Source organism: Pleurodeles waltl, chromosome 3_1, assembly GCF_031143425.1.
Source record: "Pleurodeles waltl isolate 20211129_DDA chromosome 3_1, aPleWal1.hap1.20221129, whole genome shotgun sequence".
In the NCBI taxonomy this organism is placed as follows: Eukaryota; Metazoa; Chordata; class Amphibia; order Caudata; family Salamandridae; genus Pleurodeles; species Pleurodeles waltl.
The window spans coordinates 164,319,911-164,347,250 of record NC_090440.1 but is presented as its reverse complement, the minus strand read 5'-3'; the positions used below and the strand labels follow the sequence as shown (position 1 = coordinate 164,347,250).

The following is a 27,340-nucleotide window of genomic DNA, read 5'->3' as shown; positions in this document are numbered from 1 at the left end:
CTTACCTGCAAAACCTAACAATACTTTACCTCCCCCAGGAACTGTGAACATTGCACTGTGTCCACTTTTAAAACAGCTATTTGTGTTTTATGTGAAAAGTATATATGCTACTGTAATTATTCAAAGTTCCTAAAGTACTTACCTGCAATACCTTTCAAATGAGATATTACATGTAGAATTTGAACCCGTGGTTCTTAAAATAAACTAAGAAAATATATTTTTCTATAACAAAACCTATTGGCCTGGATTTGTCTCGGAGTGTGTGTTCCTCATTTATTGCCTGTGTGTATGTACAACAAATGCTTAACACTACTCCTTTGATAAGCCTACTGCTCGACCACACTACCACAAAATAGAGCATTAGTATTATCTCTTTTTGCCACTATCCTACCTCTAAGGGGAACCCTTGGACTCTGTGCATACTAATCCTTACTTTGAACTAGTGCATACAGAGCCAACTTCCTACATAGAGTGTCAATTATCTCCTTATGGCCCACCCAGAACGATGAGCAGACTGGCCAGCATCCCGAAGCACTGCTGGAATAGGTACATTCAACTCTGGAGTATGCCTAGGATGAGGGAAATGCTGGGGGCAGATAACCCAAAACCTTGGCAGGAGGCAGAGGTGTCCTGCCTGGGGGATCTGTACAACAATGGGGACCAATTTGTAGCCCACACTGCTCTCGTCCTAGAGACCAAGGATGCCTGGGCAGGGGGCCAGGAAGCGCCAACCCAGCACCACGACTACAGTGTATTTTGACAAACTGCTGTAGTCGTAGGGCTATTACTGTACTATACACAGCTCTACAAGCTGCAGATGCTGACCTTGCACTGCTTGGTAAGCCCCCATAGGACAAGTGCCTAGGAACAGTACTGATAGCCGAACAGTGAAGGATGGTGCTAGAACAGCTAAAACCCATATCCTGTAATGCCTGACTGAAGTTCACTCAGTTCAGTTACCTGATTCACACTTATGTCACACCACATTGCCTACACAAGATGTTCCCGGAAGTGGCTCCAGTGTGCCCCCGATTTGGCCACCACATTCTTCCATGTGGTATGGGGATGCCTATGCTTAACTGAGACATGGGTGCAAGTGATGGAACATATCTCAGTGGTGATTGACGTGCAACTGTCGCCTGACCCCCTGCATTGTCTCAGTAGAATCACTAAACACACTAAGTATTATTTGAGGCTATCAGACCTGGCTGTGGCCTTCTTCAAGCAGCTAATAACTATATCATGGAAGGCAGTGCAGCCACCTTTAAAAGACTGTGGGGTTCAGATTGTGCACAAGTGGGTGACCACTGAGACTGATGTACTAGCCCACAAAACACAACTGCAAGGGGCAGGGGTGCTGCCACCATACAGGATACCTACGTGCTATAATTGCAGGAACAATTTGACTGTTTTCTTTAAGGATGACATCACCCTGGGAAATATATTGAGATGGCCTGCCTTCTTGCTGGAAGGCTATACAAGTTGATGTGCATGTACATCACATGCCTCTCTGTAATGTGCACAATCCTAAGTAACACTGTTCCAATTACTGCTGTCATATGTGCTGACATAAGTACAATGTTATATTAACGCCTTGATTTTCCTGCAATTGTGTTACTTGAACAAGAACAGAAAGTGTATTTTTCCTTAATACACTCCTCAAGATACAGAGATTGTGTTCATATTTAAAAACAAAACTGCCAAGGAATCTTCATTTTGGTTGCAGGAAATCCAAACATGAATCCACCGACAAAAACCCATGCTGTTGAGCTAAATTCACATCAACAAAAGAAGGGTGATAAATACAATTTTTTATACCTTGTTATAAATACTTAAATGGTTCTCTATTTTATATAGCTGAAAGAAAACATATAAACCCATCCTACGTATTAACGATAATGGAACTTGAACAATGAAGGTAGACAAAACAAAAATAAGATCAAGTCAACTGCCAATGAAGATACCCTTTCCTCACAAAAAATTAGCTCTATAACTACAATGTCAATGCGATTCCTCACCATGAAGAGGCCATTGTAACTCCTGATCCTCGAGAAGGACAGCTGCTGGCAAAAGCCTATTAAGGCAATCAAGAGGTGGCAGCAGATCAAGCAGAAAATTTAATAATGGTCGGGCTACAGATACTGGTAGTAACAGCAATGAGTTCACAATCTGACATAACATGCTGCCGGCTGCAGACACGTAGATCACATCTAAAATGAAAAAAAAAAAACAATCATGTTAAGATGCTTGCACAATTTTAAGGTTACACATTGATCTGTCAGAAAAATGGAACAATAAAAATACGAACACGTTTCTTGCTTGTAATGATGGATCTTCTACACTGGAATGTTTTAGAGACCTTCCTGCTTGCATGAATAATATTGACATTATATAGGAAATTTCCCAGTAAGGACAGTTAATGTTAACTAGGATTTCATTATCTCAGAGTCCAAAATGCAGCTCTTTCCAACAATTAGTAGAGAGTGTTTTCCCCACTAAGCCCATATTTTGTAACTCAACACCTTCTTTCCATATGTACTCATCTAAAATAGTTACATCTTTGGGGAGGTACAGTGGGTCGCATGTGATTCAACAAGCCATATCAACTGTACGAACAATTACAGACAAGTATGATGTTATCTTTATAGTGATTCCCCCACTCCAGATCCAGAAGATTACTATTATTCTCACCACACCAACTAGCAAAAGAAAGTGCTTCTACAACCTGAGCGCGTTGTATAGCTTTGCATAGCAAATACAAAGCAGGAGTCATGGCATGAAGCTGGACATATAAACCTCCACTTTGAAGGTGCATATCTATATCTGTTCCTTTTTAGAAATGTGATGATTAAACTGACGGCAAGGATAGGAGGGCTTTGATAAAAATGTGAGATGCACCAGACTAAAAGAGATGAAGTCACCATAATATTCTCTTATTCTTCTTGCCTGGATCCCTCCTATTAACAACCTACAGATAGATTCCATGTGATAACAGATCAAAACAAAGGTGGAATGAAAAACAACACTGGAAAGCCAGATTGAAAACATTTTGCCTGAGCTGAGTGCCATCTAGACCTTGAAAACGTGTCAGGAGAAGTCTGATAATGCTGTTTTAACTCAAACAGATAACAGAAACGATTACTCCATCCGAGCAGAGCAAACGAAAATGCAGAAGGTTAACCGTTTTAGTGCAGGCGTCAGCCACCGTCTGTCGCACACACTCCCTTCCCAAAGCATCTGCCTGCAGCTGGCCTACGCTGGGGAGGTTTTAAAGGAAACCTCCAGTGCTTCCACTGTAGGTTTCATTTTTTAAAACCCAAGGGTGGGGGGGAAGCTGAATTGCTTCTGCTTCTACCCCCCACCTCTCCTCCCACTAGTGACATCAGCGTACTGGGATGCAAATGTACCTATTTTAAAGTATGTAAGGAGTAAATAAAACGGCAGCCATTATTTTCTGTTAAAAGTTATAAGTGTGAGGGGAGGATCCTCTGGGAACAGGCGGACTCTCTCAACTCAACTGGCAGAAATACTTATTTAAAAATATTATTGCCCCTGGGGGAAACTGTGCCTCATAGGGAAAAACAAAATGCCCATAGTCCACTGGACCACGAGGGAGTGTGATAATCCATGTAACTGGTATGTTTTTAGTGATGATTTACCTTGCACCTACACCTTTGCCTATACGTGCACGTATTCTGACATTTTCGCTTCATGTTTGCATTATGTTTTTCAAGCATACTCAACACAAAATCTTTGTTGGGTGCTCCTGTGCATCCAGCATTGATTTCTGACACTCAGCCTGCCATGGAACATTTATCTGACAAGTTTCCAGAAGTGTATACTCCTGGAAAGAATATAGCCATTGATGGGTCCTGGACCCTGTGCAAAGGATGACTGCTGTTCAGGCAATATACTAAGCAAAAGAACTTGTTGCAGCATTAAAATGTATTTGCTGAGTGAGACCTCTACTGGTTATGTATACAGTCTGAAAGTGTGTACAGGGAAGAACTCTGCTCCAAATCCTGTAGGTTGCCCTTACATGCCAGAAATGCAAAAAACAAAAAAAAACAAATGATGGACAAAATGCAGAACAAATCAAAAATTCATCCTCAGTCACAGACCTGGGTTAAATCCATCAGCTTTTGTTTGATTGCAATGCCACTCCGGTTTGAACCCAGCCAAATGCAAATCAGTCTTGATCCCGTTCCCGACGGCAACACTCCAGCCCAAACTGCCAGGCCAGGTCCTCTCTGTCCCAGAAACAAGCATTCCAGGACCCATTTCAGGGTTTCACCCTTCATCAGTCAGGCAAACATGAATCTGGCGTCATAGCAAGCACGGGACCCACATCTGGGCATACCTTTCCCATTTAGGGCAACAAATGCAAAAAAAAAACAACAAAAAAAAACAAATGACGGACGGAATGCAGAACAAATCAAACATTCACCCCCATTTATAGATATGGGTTAAATCCATCAGCTTTTTTTGCTTGCAATGCCATTCCAAATGGGACCGAACCATATGAAAATCAGTCTTGACCCTGTTCCTGACAGGAATAGACCAGCCCGAAATGCCACTGGATTCAAGATAGTATGGCTGATAAGGGGTGATACCCTGAAACCAGTCCCAGGATGCTTGTTTCCGGTCTAGGGAGGACTTGGCCTGGCAGTTCGGGCTGGACAGTTCCCATGGGGAACAGGGTCAAGACTGATTTGCATATGGCTGGGTCCAAAATGGGGTGGCATGGTGAGCAAAAGAACAGTGGATTACACCCAGATCTGTGACTGGAGGTGAATGTTTGATTGGTTCCATATTCCATCCATCATTTGTGTTTGTTTGCTTCCATACTAGAAGTCATGGTAAAACTTGTATGGGTGCTTACCCAACGACACCTTCATACAAGGTTATTACCTTTTTCTATACAGGAGTACAGCTGTTCCGCAACCTGTACAAAGCTGGCACTGCGGCATGCTGTACAGTTAGATGTCGTCGCAAAGGATTTCCCCAGGAGCTTGTTTATGACATGGTCCAAAATCCCCAGGGCACTCAAGAGATTAAAGAAACCTCAACTTGTGTCTCAAAGATCTCCTGTCCATTTAGAATGCTAAGTCAATGCATTTGTTGCCCAGGTAAGTCACACAGGTACATATATTTAGGTCTCCACTGGCCTCAATCATCGTGTTGAAGACGATCTGGTTCAGTTACAATTCATGAGCAAGTGTAGGAGTTTAATCAGGTATCTCATCTGGTTCAAGATCATCACACTCCAACCATGGAGAGAGAAATACAGACCTAGAGAGAACACGATTTAGATTTAGAACAGATAGCAATCTAGGATCCAACCAGCTGACACTATCTGGGGACAGCAAAGGTGGAATATGCAGCCACCTTGGAGAACTTGTGCTGCCTCAACCACAATGAATATCCGGCTCGTGTACACCTACAAAAAGATGAGACTGGCAAACTATCAGCATGGCTGATTAAACCAGAAAAGGAAGGTACACCGGTGACTCAAATTTGCAACTGCTAGAAATGTTAAACAGCCTTCTAAGACTTAACACTGACCTACATAAAACATAAGAGCCACATAATTGGAAAACATGGCAAAACAGAAACCAATTCCAGTGCAGAGTAAACAATCTCTGGACATGCCTGTGATAAAGAACAAGGTAAAAGATGCGGGAAAATACATTGGAATGGACAATAACCTCAGACGGGATGGTCTGCCTGTAGACTTTTACTAATTATTCATGGATATACTATCACTATGGCTGGCTGCCAACCATATATACCATAGCGGTGTAACTAGGATACCTCATACACTCAACCACAGAAGCTCTTATCTTATCCCTTCTCAGAGTCTGATCTCTTGTGTAGGGCGTTGTATAGAGCTCTGTCCATGTTAAATGCAGAATACAAAATATTAAGCAAAATACGAGCATGCTATCTAAAATCTCTCTCTCTATATGGAAAATGTCACTTACCCAGTGTACATCAGGTTCGTGGCATGGGACGCTGCAGATTCACATGCTTTGCACATCCCCCCATCTAGTGTTGGGCTCGGAGTGTTCCAAGTTGTTTTTCTTCGAAGAAGTCTTTTCGAGTCACGAGATCGAGGGACTCCTCCCCTTTCGGCTCCATTGAGCATGGGCGTCGACTCCATCTTAGATTGTTTTCCCCGCAGAGGGTGAGGTAGGAGTTGTGTATTATAGTGATAGTGCCCATGCAATGGAGTAAATATGTATGTACATAATGTGGTTTAAAGTGATATATTTACAAATTTACAAATGTTCAAGATCAACTTCGAAACGGCTACAGGCTCCTGGGGAGGCGGGTGGGCGCATGTGAATCTGCAGCGTCCCATGCCACGAACAGATGTACACTGGGTAAGTGACATTTTCCGTTCAATGGCATGTGTAGCTGCAGATACACATGCTTTGCATAGACTAGTAAGCAGTTATCTCCCCAAAAGCGGTGGCTCAGCCTGTAGGAGTTGAAGTTGTTTGAAATAAAGTTCGTAGTACTGCTTGTCCTACTGTAGCTTGTTGTGTTGTTAACACATCCACGCAGTAATGTTTGGTGAATGTATGAGGCGTAGACCATGTGGCTGCCTTACATATTTCAGTCATTGGGATGTTTCCTAGAAAGGCCATAGTAGCACCTTTCTTCCTAGTTGAATGTGCCTTTGGTGTTATAGGCAGTTCTCTTTTTGCTTTGAGATAACAGGTTTGAATACATTTAACTATCCATCTGGCAATGCCTTGTTTGGATATTGGATTTCCTGTATGAGGTTTTTGAAAAGCAACGAACAGTTGTTTTGTTTTCCGTATTTGTTTTGTTCTATCGATGTAGTACATTAAAGCTCTTTTGATGTCTAATGTATGTAGTGCTCTTTCAGCTACAGAATCTGGTTGTGGAAAGAACACTGGTAGTTCTACTGTTTTATTTAAATGAAACAGTGATATGACTTTTGGTAAGAACTTTGGATTAGTTCGTAAAACTACTTTATGCTTGTGTATCTGAATAAAGGGTTCTTGTATGGTAAATGCCTGTATTTCACTTACTCTTCTTAGAGATGTGATGGCAATGAGAAATGCTACTTTCCATGTTAAATATTGTATCTCACATGAGTGCATGGGTTCAAAAGGTGGACCCATGAGTCGTGTTAAGACAATGTTAAGGTTCCACGAAGGAACTGGTGGCGTTCTTGGTGGAATAATTCTCTTTAGACCCTCCATAAATGCTTTTATGACTGGGATCCTAAATAATGAAGTTGAGTGTGTAATTTGCAGATAAGCTGAAATTGTGGTGAGATGTATTTTAATGGATGAAAAAGCTAGCTTTGACTTTTGTAAATGCAGTAAGTAGCTTACGATGTCTTTAGCAGATGCGTGTAATGGCTGAATCTTTTCCACTTATTTACATAGCAATGTCTTGTGGTTGGTTTCCTTGCTTGTTTTATGACCTCCATACATTCCTGTGTAAGGTCTAGATGTCCGAATTCTAAGACTTCAGGAGCCAAATTGCTAGATTCAGTGATGCTGGATTTGGATGCCTGATCTGTTGTTTGTGTTGAGTTAACAGATCTGGTCTGTTTGGAAACTTGATATGAGGCACTACTGAGAGGTCTAGTAGTGTTGTGTACCAAGGTTGTCTTGCCCTTGGTTGGTGCTATTAGTATGAGTTTGAGTTTGTTTTGACTCAATTTGTTTACTAGATACGGAAGGAGTGGGAGAGGGGGAAAAGCGTATGCAAATATCCCTGACCAGCTCATCCATAACGCATTGCCCTGAGATTGATTTTGTGGGTACCTGGATGCGAAGTTTTGGCATTTTGCGTTTTCTTTTGTTGCAAATAGGTCTATTTGTGGTGTTCCCCATCTTTGGAAGTAAGTGTTTAGTATTTGGGGGTGAATCTCCCATTCATGGATCTGTTGGTGATCCCGAGAGAGATTGTCTGCTAACTGATTCTGAATCCCTGGAATAAACTGTGCTATTAGGCGACTGTGGTTGTGAATCGCCCAATGCCATATTCTCTGTGCCAGGAGACACAACTGTGTCGAGTGTGTTCCTCCCTGTTTGTTTAGATAATACATTGTTGTCATGTTGTCTGTTTTGACAAGAATGTGTTTGTGGCTTATTATGGGTTGAAATGCCTTCAACGGTAGAAATACTGCCAGTAGTTCTAAGTGATTTATGTGAAGCTGTTTCTGCTGAGTGTCCCATTGTCCTTGGATGCTGTGTTGGTTGAGGTGTGCTCCCCACCCTATCATGGAGGCATCTGTCGTTATTACGTATTGAGGCACTGGGTCTTAGAAAGGCCGCCCTTGGTTTAAATTTATATTGTTCCACCATTGAAGCGAGGTGTATGTTTGGCGCTCTATCAACACTAGATCTAGAAGTTGACCCTGTGCCTGTGACCATTGTGATGCTAGGCACTGTTGTAAGGGCCGCATGTGCAACCTTGCGTTTGGGACAATGGCTATGCATGAGGACATCATGCCTAGTAGTTTCATCACCATCTTGACTTGTATCCTTTGTTTTGGATACATGGCCTGTATTACATTGTGAAATGCCTGTACCCTTTGTGGACTTGGAGTGGCAATCCCTTTTGTTGTGTTGATTGTCGCCCCTAAGTATTGCTGTGTTTGACACGGCTGAAGGTGTGACTTTGTGTAGTTGAGTGAGAAACCTAGTTTGTGGAGGGTTTCTAGGACATACTTTGTATGTTGTGAACACCGTTCTTGCGTGTTGGTTTTGATTAACCAATCGTCTAGGTACGGGAACACATGTATTTGCTGCCTCCTGATATGTGCAGCCACTACTGCCAGGCATTTTGTAAAAACTCTTGGCGCAGTTGTTATCCTGAATGGCAACACTTTGAATTGGTAATGTACCCCTTGGAATACAAACCTTAAGTACTTTCTGTGTGAAGGATGTATCGTTATATGGAAGTATGCATCCTTTAGGTCTAGTGTTGTCATGTAGTCTTGTTGTTTGAGCAATGGGATTACGTCCTGTAATGTCACCATGTGAAAGTGATCTGATTTGATGTAGGTATTTAATGTTCTGAGATCTAATATAGGTCTTAGAGTTTTGTCCTTTTTGTGTATGAGAAAGTACAGGGAGTAAACTCCTGTTCCTCTCTGATGAATTGGTACCAGTTCTATTGCATCTTTTTGTAACAACGCTTGGACCTCTAGTTGTAGAAGATCCATGTGTTGTTTTGACATATTGTGTGTTTTCGGTGGGACATTTGGAGGGAATTTGAGAAATTCTATGCAATAACCATGCTGGATAATTGCTAGGACCCAAGTGTCTGTTGTTATTTCCTCCCAATGTTTGTAGAACTTGGTTAGTCTCCCCCCCACAGGTGTTATGTGTTGGGGATTTGTGACGTGGAAGTCACTGCTTGTTTTGAGGAGTTTTGGGACTTTGGAACTTCCCTCTACTCTTTTGAAATTGTCCCCCTCTATATTGTCCCCGAAAACTTCCCCGCTGATATTGGCTCTGATAAGTGGGCCTTGTTTGTGAGGTTGTGGGTTCTGTAGTTTGTCCTCGAAACCCCCCTCTAAACTGCAATTTGCGAAATGTGCCTCTGCTCTGTGGGGAGTAGAGTGCACCCATGGCTTTGGCCGTATCAGTGTCCTTTTTAAGTTTTTCGATAGCAGTGTCCACCTCCGGCCCAAACAACTGCTGTCCGTTAAAAGGCATATTCAGCACGGCTTGTTGTATTTCCGGCTTGAATCCTGACGTACGCAGCCATGCGTGTCTCCTTATGGTTACTGCAGTATTTACTGTCCTAGCAGCTTTATCTGCTGCATCCATTGCTGACCGTATCTGATTGTTCGAGATACTCTGTCCTTCCTCCACCACCTGTTGTGCCCTTTTCTGGAACTCTTTGGGTAAGTGTTCAATGAAATGTTGCATTTCGTCCCAATGAGCCCTATCATATCTTGCAAGCAGTGCCTGTGAGTTGGCAATGCGCCATTGGTTGGCCGCTTGTGCTGCAACCCTTTTTCCCGCAGCGTCGAACTTACGACTCTCCTTGTCTGGAGGTGGTGCGTCTCCCGAGGTGTGAGAGTTTGCTCTCTTGCGAGCTGCCCCTACTACCACAGAGTCTGGTGTTAATTGCTGCGTGATATATACCGGGTCTGTTGGCGGTGGCTTGTATTTTTTCTCCACCCTTGGAGTTATGGCCCTGCCCTTCACAGGCTCCTGAAACACCTGTTTGGAGTGTTTTAGCATTCCTGGTAGCATAGGGAGGCTTTGGTATTGGCTATGAGTGGAGGATAGTGTGTTAAATAAAAAGTCATCCTCAATAGGCTCTGCATGCAGGGTGACATTATGAAATGTCGCTGCTCTTGACACCACCTGTGTGTAGGCTGTACTGTCCTCAGGTGGCGACGGTCTTGCTGGGTAACAGTCTGGGCTGTTATCTGACACTGGCGCATCATAAAGATCCCATGCGTCGGGATCATCCTGACTCATTCCAGTATGAGTTGGGGACTGCATCAGTGGTGGAGTGGCTACTGGTGATGTGTGCGTTGAGCGTGGTGGAGATGGTGGCGGTGTTACTTGTCTTGCCACCTTTGCCTGTGGCTGCTTGTCCTTTTTTTGAAAGGCAAGTCTTCTTTTCATTCTAATTGGGGGAAGAGTACTTATCTTCCCTGTGTCCTTTTGGATGTGGAGCTTTCTCTGAGTGTAGTCTCGCTCCATTGACTCTAGTTCTTGTCCGAACTTATGTCCTTGCATTTGTGAGGACAGTCCCTGTTCCTCTGTGTAGGAACCTGATTTCGGTTCTGAGGCCGGATGTTTCGGAATGGAAACCTTTTCAGCTGTCTTTTTCGGCTCCGAAGACACTTTTTTTTTTATTTTCGGCGTCCCGGTCTCTCGGTGCCGACTCGTTTCGGTGCCGCTCTCTCGGTGCCGAACTTGCTCGGACCCGCTGTCTCGGGGTCGAGTCTGCTGTGAGCCGGTATCTCGACCGGAGTAGGATGTCTTCGACACATGCGTGCCCTTTTTCGGTGCCGATGATCGGTCACCTATTTTTCGGGTTAAGCCATGGCCTGCTGGCGGTGGCGTCCCCTGGGCTTTTGCGGTCTTCTCGTGAGTTTTGTGTGTCGACGTCTTACTCACGGTTTTAGGCGTCTATTCGGGATCGACCTCGTCCGAGTCCGACTCCTCGATGGAGAAGGTTTCTTTTTCCTCCTCCAAGTGTCTTTGTCCTGTCGGCGCCGACGCCATCTGCAGTCTTCTCGCTCTTCGGTCTCTTAATGTCTTCCTCGACCGAAACGCTTGACAGGCTTCACAAGTATCTTCTTTGTGTTCTGGAGACAAACACAAGTTACAGACCAGGTGCTGATCTGTATAAGGATACTTGTTGTGACATTTGGGGCAGAAGCCGAATGGGGTCCGTTCCATTAGCCTTGAAGAGACGTGGTCAGGCCGACCAGGCCCCGACGGGGGATCTAAAAACCCCGAAGGGCCACCGGAGCTCTTCAAAAATCGGTGTCGATCTGTTGTAACTAACCCGATACCGAACGCAAACAATACCGTCGAATTTTCCGAGATCCTAACTATCTTTCCGAACCGAAACGCGGAGCGAAAGGAACACGTCTGAACCCGATGGCGGAAAGAAAACAATCTAAGATGGAGTCGACGCCCATGCGCAATGGAGCTGAAAGGGGATGAGTCCCTCGATCTCGTGACTCAAAGACTTCTTCGAAGAAAAACAACTTGTAACACTCCGAGCCCAACACTAGATGGCGGGATGTGCAAAGCATGTGTATCTGCAGCTACACATGCCATCGAACATATATATATATATATATATATAAATAAATAAATAACAAAAGAATACATGTCAGACCAAAAAAAAAAAAAAAAGTTACAAACACTGCAGTTATACGTACCTCTTAATTTCATGCCAACACTGCTGTTCCAGGAGCTTTCCTTAAGTAAAGTTGCAGAGCGAGAAAAGATATCTGTGGCATGTGGTAGTAATAGCTGAAGGTGTTTATGGAGCAGTGACACACTACTAGAATTCTATTAAATAAAAGAAAAACATGTGAATTACCCAACAAAAGTACAAAAACACTAAGATCAATGAACGCTCTTTAAATGTAATGCTCATATCAAAAAACATTCTACTTTAGTGTAGACATCCAATGTATTTTATTTTGAGGGCAGCACATTTTTATTGTTCTTGTACCAAATGATATGAAAACAGATTCTGCCTACCTCACTTACATTATTACTGTGGCAGTATGCCAAGAGCTGTTTTTGCAAGGAGCACAAGAGCTCATGAAGATGTGCAGGTTGGCTGTTTTCAGATGGTGATGTGCCAAGCAAAAACTTATCACTGTTTTTTTCCAGTTCGCCAAACGCTTGATCCTAGTCATAAAGAAAGAGTATTTTTTAATGTTAATGCATTCAGGAATATTTTCTGAGAGAAAATTATAAATTACAATTAAAAACAGATTTAGAGAAAATGACCCTAGAAGACATTAAGCTACAATACAGTAATAACTAACCATGACACATTCATAAATGCCTTCAGATCCTCTCTAAAGAGAAGAGGCATGTGCGGTTATTCTGAAACTATAGACATCCAAAAGTGAAACTTCTTTGTAAACCTAATCATCCATCACTGGTGTCTTCATTGATATCAAACAGTGGGTGTGTTCTATCCAAGTGAGGAATCTTTAAGAGCTTTTGCAAAGAGAAATCACTCTTGCAAAAGTGATTACATAGTGAATTTACTTTATTTTAAATTATTACTAGATTGTTTATAATCACTTCTTTCTTACTGATAGAAATATGTATCACCTACACCTGCAGGAAGTCCTTTAAAGATTGGAACTCTCATCATCTACAGAGAGTGACAATGGACAAATGTAGATTTTTTTGGACCTCTAAAGTAATGAGACCTGTCTCCTATTGCTGTCATGATGGACTCTTTTAAATGAAAATAATGAACAGAGGTCTAGATATCACAGTTTTGGGGACTTATTCAGTGTGTACAGTCCAAGATAAACTTTTTCTTTTTAAAGGTTAGGTAGTATTTGCACAGTCTCTGGACATATGCTTCTGTATATCTGCCTTCTGCACCCCTCTAATTCTGACGTTTAGCTGCCTCCGTCAGTTCTCAAGGTCCTCCAAGTGCACCTCTAGATCTAGGTTTGGTCTTTCATAGTCATGAGTTCCTGGCTAATGGTCTCTGATTTCTCGTCCCTCACGTCTTTTGTATGGCCCTTCATGTCTCCACTCTGTGACCCAGCGACGTCTCCTTCCGGGGAGAATGAAGGGTGGCACGTGATTCTAAGATATCAATGCCACGTGATGTGAACTTAACTGTACGCTGGGCAACTGGGTCCTCAGTAATTTATCAATCAATCAATCAATCAGTCAATCAGTATTTCTATAGTGCTGATAATCCCCCATGAGAGTACCCAGGCACTCAGTAGCAGGGCTCAGTCGAAAAGTCAGGTCTTGAGTCTCTTCCTCAATTATTCCAGCTAGGGTGATGTCTGGACATTAAGAGGAAGGCCGTTCCAGGACTTGGCGGTGGGGTGGGGGACGAAACAGCCTCCACTGTGGCTTCAGTGGATGTGCAGTGTCTATGAGAGGGTGAGGGTGGCAGAGCAAAAGTCTCTGGATGTTTGTTGGAAGTTCAGGCCGTAGATGATGTATGCTGGACCGAGGTTGTGAAGGGCTTTGTAGGCCCGTATCAGTATCTTGAATTGGCATATCTTCTGGACTGGGAGCCAGTGGAGATTGCTGAAGTGAGGGGTGATGTGGGTCCATCTGGGCAGGTTGGGAATGAGTCTGGCCGCTGAGTTCTGTATCGTCTGCAGTCTCTTCACGAGGTCGGTGGTGGTTCCTGCATACAGTGCGTTGCTGTAGTCCAGCCGGCTGGTGACTAGGGCTTGAATGACTGTTTTTCTCATGCTGATGGGGAGCCATTTTAAAATTCTTAGGAGCATGCAGAGGGTGTGGAAGCAGGCGGAGGAGACTGTGTTGATCTGTCGCTTCGTGGTGAGCTTGCTGTCTAGGATGATGTGAGTTAGCAGGCGGGATCTGTCGGTATAGTTCTGAGAGGGTACTGTCAATTTCTTAAATGATTGTAGCTACAAAGGATGTGTTTTACCGGATCAGTGACTTTTATACCTTTCTCACTGCACACCCTTTTTTCCTCTGGGCTGAAGCTTTAGCAGTCTCCAAAAGAGCATAGTACTTCATTAAAAAAGATGTCTCATTAAGAAAGAAGACTTGTCTTTCTTTTTGAGTCCTCACTGAGGACAAAAAGATGCAAACAACACATTTCTTTAGTATGTGGCAATGGCAAAGTCAATAAATGAACTACCACTAAAACATTGATTGGGAGCAAATCTATTCATGCCCCAGGACTGACTTTCTTTAAAGAGCACTATTTTGCTTGAAAAGTTTAGATGTTTTTTTAAAATGGAGATTAACTCAAAATAAAGACAGCCAAACAATATTAACCTGTGTATTACAGTACACAAAGGTAAATGCACTCACGCCATGTCACCTCAGCTTTGAAGACCTCATGCCAAACCCTTTCTTGCTTTATCTGAAAATATACAAATGCCACCACGTAACCTGTAGGGCTCTCTAATGAAACAACCCTAAACCTCTATAAGTTTATAGTCAATAACGTTTCATGTTTCACAAGTCGTCAAGCCTAGATCCTCCAACTTAACAGCTAATGGTATGTCATAAGTTTCAAACCTACACACAAGACATATTTGGAGAATAAAATATTCAAAGGCAATCAAATCAACATACTGGGATAAAATTATTTAAAATGCCTTTTGATAACAGTTGAAGTAGGGCTCTAGACAAACAAGGTGGGGCAACTATGGTTAAAGTATTTATTTTTCTACCTGGTTGCGTACATTGTCAATAGGGGTAGGAAGCTGGCTATCTATGTAGTGTGCCAATCTAAGGGCACAGTATGCAGACAGTAAAGACGACCCTTGCTGTTAGATAGAGGTTTGAAATATTAACGTTAAATGCGCTCTTTCGTGGTAGTGTGGGCAAGCAGTTTAGACTTATAAGAGGGTAATGCTAAGCATTTGTTGAACACACGGAGTCAATAAATGAGACTCACACTCAAGAATAAACTGCAGACCAGTTTTAGAAAAATACAATACATTTATATTAGGTTTCGACACCAGAAATCTTCAAAAGAAGGTAAGTACTGTTGTGCCGTTTTTGTTCACAGTAAAGTAAGTAAAATACATCAATTTGCTTTTACATGTTAATGACTTTCAATAGATAATGTACATATACTGTATACAGTTATTTGCAGGAATATCTCAGGGGCCACCTATAGGTCAGAGGGTGACAAGGGGCAAGGTCACAAGAAACACCAGCAGTTCAATTTTATCTGCCCTGGGGAGTCCAGGTGCAGAGGTGCTGGAGGGGTTGCGTTCCTTGCACACTTCACGGTTGGTGAAGAGTGGGGACCACCTGCATAGAGGCTGCAGAGGGACTTGGGGACACATCCTAGAGCTCCCAATGGGGGGGCTTGGTCTGTGGGGGTCCTGGAACCAGGGGACACCATTGGTTGTTGTGGACCCAAGGCCAGGGTACTCGGGTGCAGTAAGTTTTGGTCAGGGTGCTCCTGTTTCAAAGGCACCCATGGCTCTCGGTTAGACCTGCAAGAGGGGGACAACATTTCCTGTGGGGAGTGGGCATAACCCTATCCAATAATTCTTGATCCACAAAAAACAAGATGGTGGAACCCTTCTTTCGTATAGTACATCAGGCTGCTCACCTTAGGGGTGTGACTAACTTGGTAGTGAACCATGCTTATTGCATAACTAATTTCCCATCTTCCTGGTGCCAAATGGTCCTCAGGGCAGGGATCGCATCTCCTAGGACTGGGGGAAGCCAGGGTCGCATATCAAAGGCGACAGGGGCTTTAAAGTCCCTGGCATGCAGATTCACTAGCCATCCTGCTGGAGGAGGTGGTAACAGCTTCCTCCGGAGAAGGCATTGTTTTTGGCGTCAGAGTGTGGCTTCTCACCTTCAGAAGGTCAGAAACTTGTCTGTGGAGGTAGGCTGCTCAGTACTAGTCAGCCAGCACACTAGAAGACTAGTAGGTTTCAGAGGGCACCTCTAAGTTGCCCTCTGGGTGGATGTCATAATAAATCCAATACAGGCTTCAGTATGGATTTATAAAGACAAGACGTTCGATACTAAATACCACAGGTTTCAGTTAAGCCATTATGTAGCTAGGTAACTCGTAATGACCAGTGCCCAGTACATACCTTATGATGGCTTCCCTGTTCACTTGCAATGTCTAGTAATGGAACTAGACATCATAGGTGGATATCTGCTCATGCAGATATGTTGTCATGGTAAATATAATGCACCCTGTCTTAGGGCTCTAGGGCCTGTTGTAGGGGTGTCTTACATATATGAGATGCAGTGATTTGGGTGCATGGCACAAAATGAGTGTGCCGTGTCTTCACTCATGGTTTGCACCATGACGTGTATTCTGCACTGACAAGCTGTGTGCAATTTGTATGGGGGGACCCTAAGCATGACACAATACATGCTGCAGTCCTTACAGACCATCTTTGGTACCCAGGCCCTAGGTACCAGAGGTACCATTTACTAGGGACTTACAAGTGTGCGCCATTTGTTCCAATTAGACTTTCTACCTTGTTTTGCGGCTTAAGAGCGCTAGGGACCAGGTTAGCAGGAAGCCAGTGCACCTTCAGTCGCAAAATATCAGTACCAGTGGTGAAAAAGTGGGGGTGACCATGTCAAAAGGGGCACTTTACTACAGAAACTATAAGGGTAAAGCTGCAAGGATGTTAACGCCATGCACAAGAGAAGTGGATCAGTAAAGCAAATTTATGTAAAACATACATTGTTATAATACAAACAGCAAACCTTTGTTTGATCTATTATCATAGGAGGCTGCTCCCTAAACTTGCCACATTGACATAAAGTAGGCAGCAATTAAGGTGAATAGTGAAAGTATGCTGGCGATTTGTTATGAGTTCAATATTAGACATAGTGCTCTCAATCTTTGTGCTGAGAAAACATAAGAGTTTCTGTAGGAGCCGGGGTGATAGGAAACATGGATAACAGAAGGAATTTCTTTTATTCATAACAGATTGAAAAATCAATGAGGTAAACAAAAGTAAAAAGGGAAAAAAACAGATTGCAAAATCAATTATGTTAACAGAAACGGGAAAAAAGCCAAGATGTAACAATCATCATAAATAGAGAACTAAAGCGGTTACTAATGATGGACAAAAGCAGCTTACTGTGTAAAATCCTAAATTTCGAAGAAGTGTTTTCATCAGTATTTCAGCTAGATGAGTGTCTGGGTGGCTTCCTTGAGAACAATACTGCTGATCTGACGGGTTCCCATAGCCAAGACAGAACGTTGTAACATCAACAGCATCAGGCGGTGAACTATATCCAAGGAGGGAAGCCACATGTGTATGATCCTGCAGGCTGGTCAAAATAATATCCAACTGCATTCTCTATAAAAGATAAAGGTACACACTTAGGAAAGAGTGAAAAAGAAAATAATATAGTACATTAATTTAATTTTACGTTTGTCTTTTTTATTAGAAAATCATCAATCCAGATCAGTGGCAGCTGGTGAATTTTGAAAGTGGTGGGGTGCAAGACTAAATCCTGAATTAGACTGTACAAGCAAGTGTAGTGAGCGAGAGGAACTGTCAACATGGGACTTCAGGATGGGTGTCTCAAAGTGTATAGATTTCTAATTAAGGATAGTAAATCTATATCCAGCTATATATACTTACTTGTGGTATATTTTCACAGTTATTATCCTACCTAGATTATTACTGTACTACAATACTTTTTTGGATGCCATTCAGAAATAAAAATACCCACTTTTGTACCCTCTTTGCCATTACGTATCCCTCCATCAATCCATCACTGTGTTCCTTACTCTATGTCCTTTCGCACCAAGCTAGCTAATTCCATTCCATTTCAATTTCTGAAATGTTTGTATTCTTCATTCTCCTCGTCCTGTGTTATCTACATCACTCTCTCTCTCTTGCTGTTGTACCCTCTTGCTTCATTTCCCTCCACACACTGATTGCATCGTGTTGCAAAATTAGTATAGTGCTTAGTACCTATATGGTAAAGCAAACAATATTCATGGAGGAATTATTTGCATATAAATATTTCAGCAATATTAAAGACTATTAATATTATAATTAACCATAGATCAAATTCCATAAATGAATAAATCTTCCAACAGCATGTAATTTGTTTCTGGAAAAATGAAGAATTTTTATATATTTACTAATAATATATTCATCAATATAGCAAAGCAACAATGCACATTTTTTGTGTCATGTAGAGTCTCCCAAGGTTCAAATTGTCCATCAGACCATCCTCAGGACAATGTGTCAAAGTGGATTAAATCACAATAATTGTTGCTTTCAACATCAACTTCCTAGAACAGCACTGCTAAATCCTTTTCGTCCGGCACATCCAATGCTAGTCAGTTACTCCAGTATAAAGAAAGGACGATGTAATTTCACCACAGATATGTAAACTCCCACTGGGCTGGAATCACTCATGACAATTCTTTGCATGAGCTGCTGGAGTACATTTGGAGTGACTTCTGATTGTTTAAAAGACTGCATGTAGGATCAAACCTTTTGTGGTTGGAGAGTCAGGAGGGTTGGTGCTCTCCTTCTGTCCCTCGGATGTAAAGGAAAAATAAAATTCTCTTTGTTGCTTTGCTATAGTGAGGAATATATTATTAGTGACTATATAAAAATTCTTCATTTTTCCAGAAACTAATTAGACGCTGTTTGAAGATGTATTTATTTATGGAATTTGATCTATGATTACTTACAACATTAATAGTATTTAATATTGCTGAATGAAATATTTGTATGTAAATAATTCCTCCATGAACATTGTGTGCTTTACAAATTTAGATTACCCAGTTCTGTGGGGAATACTGGGTTACCCTGTTTATTTGTAACAATACTACCTATTTGGAGCACTTGTCTACATGGGTAGGACGCTACATCTTTTAAGGTGTGTGGTTGGAAGTGTTTCTTTTGATTTGCTACTATATCTGACAGTTATATTTCTGCAGTTCAAGACCATATTGCACACCTTACACAATCTGTATATTGTTTCCTATCATCAAAGCAGACAATATTTCCTTTGAAGTAAACATTTGTGGGGGCTGAAAAACGTATGAGATGATTAGAATACGAGGAGTTCCAGCGCAGGCTATCGTGGGACCCCTGGAGGGATTTGTAATCCATCTGTTTAAACATGTGGTGCCGGCACTCGACGACCAAGATATCATACTGGATCAGACACATCAGACTGGGCATCCCTCTCAGACTCCACGCCAGCGACAAGATATTCTCACATGCCTTCACTATTATAAGCAGAAGGAGCCAATTCTTACTGCAGCCCGGGACAAGAATGCCATAGACTTTGAGGGCCATAACCTATATCTGTTTCAAGATCTCTCACCACAGACACTGCAGCGCCGAAACGCCTAGTGGCCTGTCACAACCCTGCTTCAGGGAAGGGGTATCCGATATAAATGGGGCCACCCTTTCAGTTTCCAATTTGTGTGGCGGAACGAGTTGCGCAGTCTACGTTCATCTACAGAGACTGGAGCCCTCACGGGCATGGATTTAAGTTTGAGGGATAGCCCTCCTCTTGAAACGATGGACTCCTTGTGGAGGGGGGTGGGGGGTCTAGGAATCAAGAACACCAGAGGCAATCAGTTCTACGACGGAAGAAGAAAACCCCTAAACCATCGGAGAGAGAGAGTAAGAAAGAACGAGAGGACTTGCTCCGTAGGTTGCATCACCAGGAGGGCCCACCGGAGACAGGACATGGAACCTAGCAGGTCATCGGTGCTGGCCTGTGAGGAGCCCATAGTGACAATGACTGAGGCCGCCCCGTCTTGAGGTGGGGAGCTTTGGGTGTGCTTTGCATTCGGAGAGGAGATGCCACGTGAAAGCTGCAATAATGATGTCTAAAGGGAGACGGAGGAGCTCCTACGGTGGAAATGATGTGTGGGACAGTGAGGTCTTAGTACACTCTGGTGTATCCCCCACGAGGGTCTCTACATAGTTCCTAGGCGGGGAACGGACTGTGTTTACTGTGTTTTAAAATGTTAGTTAGTTGTTAGAAAGTAAGGCATGGGAATCACAGTCAAACTAATGCTAGATGAAGCAGCGTTAATGGCAGGATCACTGGGTAATAGAAGAGTCCCTCATAGGCCCACGGGCGCTATCTCCTCAAACATGCATGTCGGTTAAAGTACTTAATCTTAATGTTAGGGGTCTCAGTTCCCCGGTGAAGCGTCGGGCACTGGTAGCGATGCTGAGGGAGGCCAAGGGAGACATATGCTTGCTCCAAGAGGTACACTTGTTGAGATCAGATTGGAAGAAGCTGAGAACACAATAGTTTGATAGACAATACCATTCTTCTGGGCCGGGGAGGAGGGCGTGAGGGGCAATTCTGCTGGCGACATTTCCCAGGAAGCTATTAGGCGTGTGGGCTGAGATGAACGGACAACTCATTTGCTTGCGCATAGATTTCAATGGGCGTGCTATTACGATTGCCTGTGTATATGGCCCTAATGAGCACTAAGAGGAGTTTTTGAGGGAGGCCACTGGGCGGGTGCTGGCTACTACGGATGCGGATGTCCTCATAGGAGGGGATTTTAACTTGGTCCCTGACACTCATGTAGATTGGTCAGCGAAGTGGACAGGCAGGGGCATTCTCTGTGTGTTTTCAAAAGTGGTTGGAGGAAGGGGGAATGACGGATGTTTGGCGTGCACAGAACCAGACCCTGCGGGCGATACGTTTTTTTCAGCCGCACACCAGACCTATGCAAGACTTGACTTATTTCTGGCCTCCCTGGAACTGCTGCATGCAATTACGCACTCAGGGATTGGGGTGGTACCTTTGTTTGAACATGCTCCGATCACAGTAAGCCTTACACTGCCAGGCCTGAGTAAAAGACTCCAGCTATTGCAGCTAAATACCAAGCTCCTTGCCGCTGAGGGAATTAGTCAGGAACTAAGGGATACAATTACATCATATCTAATCCTTAATGATACGCCGGAGATTGCGGTGGGGACGGTCTGAAGACGGTGGTCAGGGGGCAGTGTATAGTATTGCGGCTGGTGCCAACGCTTTGTGGAGGGATAAGAGGCGGCAGCTAGAGGATCAGATAAGAGAGCTGGAAGGACAGCATGTGGCTACGGGTGCGCAGAGAGTTAAGCGTCAGTTGATGGTGATGCGTAAACAGTTGAAAGCAATAGATATGATGGGTCAGAATTCGCCCTTCTGCGCACTAAACAGATGTACTATGCAGGGGGCAATAAGGCAGGGTGGCTTCTGGAGCACCGGTTGCGCGCTCTGGTGGCACACCGCCGGATAATCTCCATACAGACAAGAGGGTGAGTGATCACTACAGATGAAGAGCGGATACTGAAAGAATCTGAGTCTTTCTATGCCTCATTATATACTGCAGAGATGCTAGATGAGAGGGCAACAGTGAGTTACTTAGATGAGATACCCTTGCCCCAAGTGCCTAATGCGCTAGCCAGTGAGTTAGACAAGGATATTACTCCCACAGAGGTCCTAGAGGCTATCAGGCGGCTTCGAGTGGGGAACGCGCCAGGACAGGACGGGTTTGGGGTGGAATTTATAAGATTTTTGGTGAGCTCCTGGCTCTGGTGCTGGCAAGGTTGTTCAATGGTTTTGCTTCTGCCGGATCGATGCACAAGTCAATCCGTACGGGCACTATTGCAGTTATCCGGAAGCCCGGCAACGACCCAACTCGGTGTACATCGTACTGACCGATCACATTACTGAATGTGGAAGCTAAACTTTTTTCTGACATCTTGGTGCACAGGTTGGACCCCTATATGCAGGGCCTAATAGACCCGGATCAAACCGTGTTCATTCCAGACAGAACCTGGAAGGAACAACGGGCCCGAATCCCCTCGATATTGCTTTCTATCGATGCGGAGAAGGCCTTCGACGAGGTGCATTGGAGTTTTTTTATTTTATTCTCGGTACGGTTTGGGGCCGAGATTTTGCGACAAGGTGCGGAGCAATTATCGTCTTCCCCAGGCCCAAGTGAGTGTGAATGGTGGACTGTTAGATATTTTCTCTATTGCCAGGGGGACTAGGCAGGGCTGTCCTCTCTCACTGCTGTTGTATGCGCTGTATATGGAACCCCTTCACAGAGCATATTCGGCAAAATCAGGCCATCAGGGGCATCACAATGGGGGGCAGATCCCATAAAATAGCAATCTATGCTGACGATGTGCTGCTGTATCTGACGGAACCAAAGCCCTCCCTTGGGACAGTGTTGAATGAGTTGCGGGCTTTAAAACTAACCTATCTAAATTCTCTATTCTATTCTATTCTCTATTCTTAATCTGATGGTGATCGAGAAGGACGTGGAGGACTTGAGACCCCTCATGCCTTTTGTTCGGGTCCTGCAAGAAATACAATACCTAGGCTTGCAGATACGACCCACGCCGGTGGCTATCGCGGAACGTAACTATAATGCCCTGCATGGCTCTGGCCCGGTGGAGAGGATTCGGTGTTTCGTGGCTGGGGGTATTGCAGCTGTGAAGATGACTCTTATGCCTAAAGTGCTGTTCATCATGCAAGTTCTAGCACTACAGCCCCCGTTGGGCGTCTTAGAGTCAATGCAAAGGTTGATTTGGGATTTCAAAAGGGGCAGGCAAGAAGGTGCGAATGTCAAAGGAGCAGGCCTACCTGCCGCAGTCAGAGGGGGCCTGGGGGTTCCATACTTATTGGGGTACTATCAGGCTGCCAAACTGCAATACTTAGTGGAATGGTCTCATACAAGTACTGAAAAGTACTGGTGTTTCATTGACCAGGCAGTTGCGGGGGTCCATATTTGTAAGGTCCCCTGGCTGACGAGGGTGTGTCGTCCGAGAAGTGCATATATGTCCCCGGTCCTGTGAGCAACTATGGAAGTGAGGGATAAAGTACAAACGTAAAGGGCCTTGTCCACAACCATATCCCCACAAATGCCAATTATTGGCAACCCGGTTTTTCCCCCCTGCATTCTTGGGGTCTGCCTACCAATCGTGGCAGAACTCCAATTGTAAAAGGGTGGCGGATCTGCTTGATACGTAGGGGGATCTTGGAGTTTCCCCAACTTACGGAGATTTACAGTCTCCCACAGGAGGTCTACTGGTAGTACTTGGCTATCAGACATTGGGTTTTGTCCCCGGCTGTGAGACCCCACGTGGCTCGGCCCCTCCTTCCCTCTGGCTGTTGAAGCGCTCATCAGATAAGAAACCTATCTCTGATATTTATGGCTTCCTATTGGTGCGACCGGCTCTCCTCCGGACTTCAGCGAGGCAGAGGTGGGAGGTCGAATATGGGCAGGCCTTTATCGATAAGGAATGGCGGGATGTGCTGCACAGAGCACGTGTAAAGTCCTTTAGTATGACTACCAAGGAATTCCTTCTGAAAATAGCGCATTACTGGTATAACACTCTGGCGCGGGTGGCTGGCGGACGGGCACCACGGACAGTTGCTGGCGGGGGTGTGGCCAGAAGGGTACACTCACACATATTCTATGGCAATGTCCGCGTTTGGCTGCCTTCTGGGAGAACATGCTGGATGCTATTGACAGACTGTACGACACAGCAATGCCCCGTTTCCACAGCTATGTTTTACTGGGGCTCCCAAAACCGACAGACCTACCCTCTCAGGACTCCGAAGGGTAGGGTCATCACACTTGCGACTGGAGCTGCCAAACAACTACTTTTAGCTAGATGGGGCTCAGAGTTGGTGCCCTCACAGGTGGACTGGCTACACAAGCTGTGGGATGTCCTGGGGATGGAAAAATTGACGGCAATGGCCATGGGATCCCTACGCCAGTTTGATAAGGTATTGGGGCCCTGTATCTCCTTCCTTGAAGCGTTCAGAGAGCTGATGTCCCAGCGCTATTTGCAAGTGCTGAGCTTGACGAGCTTTACTACAGCCCTGGCGATGAGTTGGAGAGGGCTAGTGGGAAGGGGGAAGAGAGTGAACAGGCAATAACGCAGGATATAGGAATGTTACGGGGAGGCATGGTATTTTGTTATAAGTTTTATTCAATTTAATCCACCGGCCAGTGGTTGTAGGTGGAAATGTATATGATGAAATGTCAATAAAACAGATTCAATCCTAAAATAAGGATTACACATTCACAGTTCTTTCAGGGACCTCAGTACCTCATAGTACGAACAAACATTGGCAAAGCCAATAGGTCACATCTAAAAGGAGTTATTGGCTTTGCCAATGTGTTTTAGCCATGTTATACACCAGAGTGGCTGCAGTTCAGAATGGCTAAAGGTTAGTGGCATAGTGGTGTAGAGTGGGTAGAGTGCCATAGGAACAGTGGCGTAGAGCACAGTGGTGCAGAGTAAAGTGCAGTGGGGTACAGTGCAATTGTTTGAAGTGCACTGGCGTACAGTGCAGTGGTCTAGAGTGCAGTGGCATAGAGTGGCGTGAGGCAGAGTAGAATGGTATACAATAGAGTGGCAGAGAGTGCAGGAGTGTAGAATGGTGCAGTGGCTTAGAGTGCAGAGTGGACTCACGTGGCATAGAGTACAGTGGCGCAGAGTGGAATAGTATAGAGTGGTGCAGTGCAGACTAGAGTATAGTGCTTGGCGTAGAGTGATACAGAGCAGAGTGGCATAGAGTGCAGTAGTACAGAGTAGAGTGGTGTAGAGTGCAGTGGCAGAGAGTGAAATGTTGCAGAGTAGAGTGTCGGTGCAGTGGTGTAGAGTGAGTAGAGTGGCACAGGGAGCAGTGGCGTACAATACAGTGGTGCAGAGTAGAGGGCAGTGGAGTATAGTGAAGTTGTTTAGAGTGCATTGGCATAGAGTGCAGTGGCAGAGTCGCATGGGCAGAGTAGAGTGGCAGATTGTAGTGGAGTAGAGTGGCATATAATACAGTGGTAGAAAGTGCAGTGCTGCAGAGTGGTGCAGTGGCACAGAGTGCAGAGTAGACTTGTGTGGCATAGAGTGCAGTGAGGTAAAGAGTATAGTGCAGAGGCATTGAGTGGAGTGATGCAGAGTAGAGTGGCATAGAATGCAATAGTACAGAGTAGAGTGGTGTAAAGTACAGTGGAAGAGAGTGTAATGTTGCAGAGTAGAGTGCCAGTGCAGTGGTGTAGAGTGGAGTAGAGTAGAGTGGTACAGAGAGCATTGGCGTAAAGTACAGTGGTGCAGAGTAAAGGCAGTGGCATACAGTGCAGTTGTTTAGAGTGCATTGGTGTAGAGTGCAGTGGCACAGAGTGGCATGGGGCAGAGTAGAGTGGCATAGAGTGCAGTGGAGTAGAATGGCATACAATAGTGACAGAGTGCAGTAGTGTAGAGTGGTGCAGTGGCATAGAGTGGAGTAGTGTAAAGTGGTGCAGAGTATAGTGCTGTAAAGTGCAGAGGCATAGAGTGGAGTTATGCAGAGTAAAGTGGTATAGAGTGTATTGGTGCAGAATGCAGTAGTACAGAGTAAAGTGGTGTAGATTATAGTGGCGGCCAGTGCAGATGTCTGACATGTCTGAAGAAGGAATGAAGGATGAGCAGGGGAAGGTTTTCAAAATAATACTATCCCCGTGGTAGCCCACCATCTTCACTAGTGCCACGTGGTCGTAGCCCACTACAAAAAGCAGAAGGGAAAACCAAAAAGCAATCTCGGCTTGGAGGGAACGTGACGCTCTGCTGAGATTTCCATCCAGAATGGCAGATATTAATCACTAGGTATGGAAAGGTAACTGGTTCCCTGTTCAATCTGAGGTCTAATTGTATATAAAGTGGAAAACTCTCTCACATGTTAAAGATACACTAATTCCAATTTAAGATTTTTACATTTTGTTTGTGCAAATTACATCCCAAATATTTTGAAGATTCTATGTGTATTGACACTTATGATAACCCAGATCACTAGTTTGGTTTTTGCTCAATTTCAAAACCATTTTAAGACAAAGTGGGCAATTGACATGCACAACCTTGCAAGGGCTGTGGCCCCTGCTCACCCTTCAAAAGCACGCACAGCAGACCATTGCACCAGAAGAGTTTGCCGAGGTGGGTGGGTGCTGCTTGTTCAACCACTTGACAGTGCCACTTCTGTTTCTCTCCTGTCTGCAGAGACAACTCCCCAGGTACCCAATGCCTTTCAATAGTCTTGGTGGACTCATCTTGTCTTATTTTAGGAATTGTCCCACCTTGTCCTTCTCTTCCTTATTCATCCAGTTCTTAGCAACAACCCTCTGAATCAGTTGCAGTAGATCTCCCATTTCATCTCGATTTCACCCTCCTCTTTTATTATTATATTTGAATTGTAGTCCTGGCTCCCAGTTCTGAGATGAATGTAGAGTCCCAGACATACACTCTAGTGCTATGAGACTACAGGCAAGTTGTGGATACCTCACATCCTGACATTAGGTGTGAGACTGTCGCCCACACCACCTACCCTGCCTCATGCTTTTTTTTAGGTTGAAAGTCCATGGGCAGCTGGGGAGAGCCAGATGTTAATTACCTTAATGTTTCCCAAACTGTTTGCCAGGGGTTTTAAAATGTTCCGAAACATAACCAAAATGTTGCTGTTACTTTCTCTTCAAGAAGAATTGGGTCGATTTGGGTAGGGGTGAGGTCCTTGACACAGTGGTGAAGGAAATTAATTTACTACTGAAAAAGGACATGATGTGACACCTGAATGTAGCATACCAGGAGGCAAGCACAAAAATACCACAGTGAATAAATGATTTGCTATGTTAAAAAAGAGTGAATAAATGCACTGATAACATAGTGAGGCATGGCCTCTCTTGGGTGTCTCTGTAAAAGTGACATTTGTTCTTGAATTTTTGTCCTGAATTTTGACCCTTCGTCCTGAATGTTTGTCCTGAAGTTTTACCCTTTGTCCTGAATTTTTTACAGTCCTGTCCAGAATTTGCCTCAATGCAGGTGGTCATCCTATTATTGACACATGAGCAAATGAGTCCAGCATGGGTAAATATTAGCAACAACAGAAACAGGAGCTACTCTCTGACCCAAAGGGAGCTACCCTGTGAATCACCAGGACACTGGGGTAAGAAACAATGGCTGCAAGGAGTGCATTTGGTAAGTTCCAAAACAATTATACAATTAGGTTACATCTTTGCTGCAACACAGGTATTAAATGCCACTTATTGTTCAGAGCAAAACATAAGACACTAACTTTTTTTTAAGATCAGAGTCTTGTAGTATTGATGTACAGATAGGTGGCAGTAAGTTAAAGCT

At 44.1% G+C, this 27,340-nt stretch overlaps 1 protein-coding gene across 12 annotated transcripts in view; it reads right to left on the bottom strand.

The window, feature by feature from the left end:
• Positions 1–27,340, bottom strand: part of HERC1 (HECT and RLD domain containing E3 ubiquitin protein ligase family member 1) — a 1,155,039-nt gene that overhangs the window by 996,994 nt on the left and 130,705 nt on the right. For 9 of the 12 annotated variants that reach the window (XM_069222059.1, XM_069222062.1, XM_069222061.1 and 6 more), the window contains exons 14-17: positions 17,312–17,533; positions 12,243–12,395; positions 11,915–12,047; positions 2,019–2,210 (exon numbers count right to left, since the gene is read on the bottom strand). In XM_069222059.1, coding sequence (XP_069078160.1) covers positions 2,019–2,210; positions 11,915–12,047; positions 12,243–12,395; positions 17,312–17,533 — 700 coding nt within the window. The remainder of the gene's footprint in view (positions 1–2,018; positions 2,211–11,914; positions 12,048–12,242; positions 12,396–17,311; positions 17,534–27,340) is intronic. The other 3 variants (XM_069222063.1, XM_069222065.1, XM_069222071.1) reach the window with 1 other exon arrangement.